At 55.6% G+C, this 363-nt stretch overlaps 1 protein-coding gene across 1 annotated transcript in view; it reads right to left on the bottom strand.

Moving 5' to 3' along the window:
* LOC109846709 (transcription factor RF2b-like) overlaps positions 1-244 on the bottom strand; it is a 14,917-nt gene extending 14,673 nt beyond the window's left edge. The window contains exon 1 of the mRNA XM_020415954.1: positions 93-244. Coding sequence (XP_020271543.1) covers positions 93-244 — 152 coding nt within the window. The remainder of the gene's footprint in view (positions 1-92) is intronic.

Genomic DNA, 363 nt, shown 5'->3' with positions numbered 1-363 from the left:
CCAGCTGCTCCGCAGTCATAGCCTTCTTCGCCTCCATCACCTCCCCAAAAACCCCTCCCCCTTCTCCCCTAATCACCGGCGAAGTCATAGACGATCCATCAATCGAGTTACTATGCCGATGCTTCGGCTTCGCCGTCACCCCCGTCGATCCGCCACCATTCTCCGCTTTCTGATCTTGACAAGCTCCGCTATCGGATCCAGATCCGCTCCCTTCTAACCTACATCCGATCTTCTCAATATCCATGAACGTACAGAACAGATCATCCTCAGATCCGACGTCATCGAAGTTCCTCGAAGGCGCTATAGGATCCGTGAACTCGTCGGGAATCCGAAACGGTAGCTCGGATCTCGCGCGGCGGCGGT

Source organism: Asparagus officinalis, chromosome 7 (genome assembly GCF_001876935.1).
Source record: "Asparagus officinalis chromosome 7, Aspof.V1, whole genome shotgun sequence".
NCBI classification, from domain to species: domain Eukaryota; kingdom Viridiplantae; phylum Streptophyta; class Magnoliopsida; order Asparagales; family Asparagaceae; genus Asparagus; species Asparagus officinalis.
The sequence above is the reverse complement of the archived record's forward strand: the minus strand, read 5'-3'. Positions and strand labels throughout refer to the sequence as shown.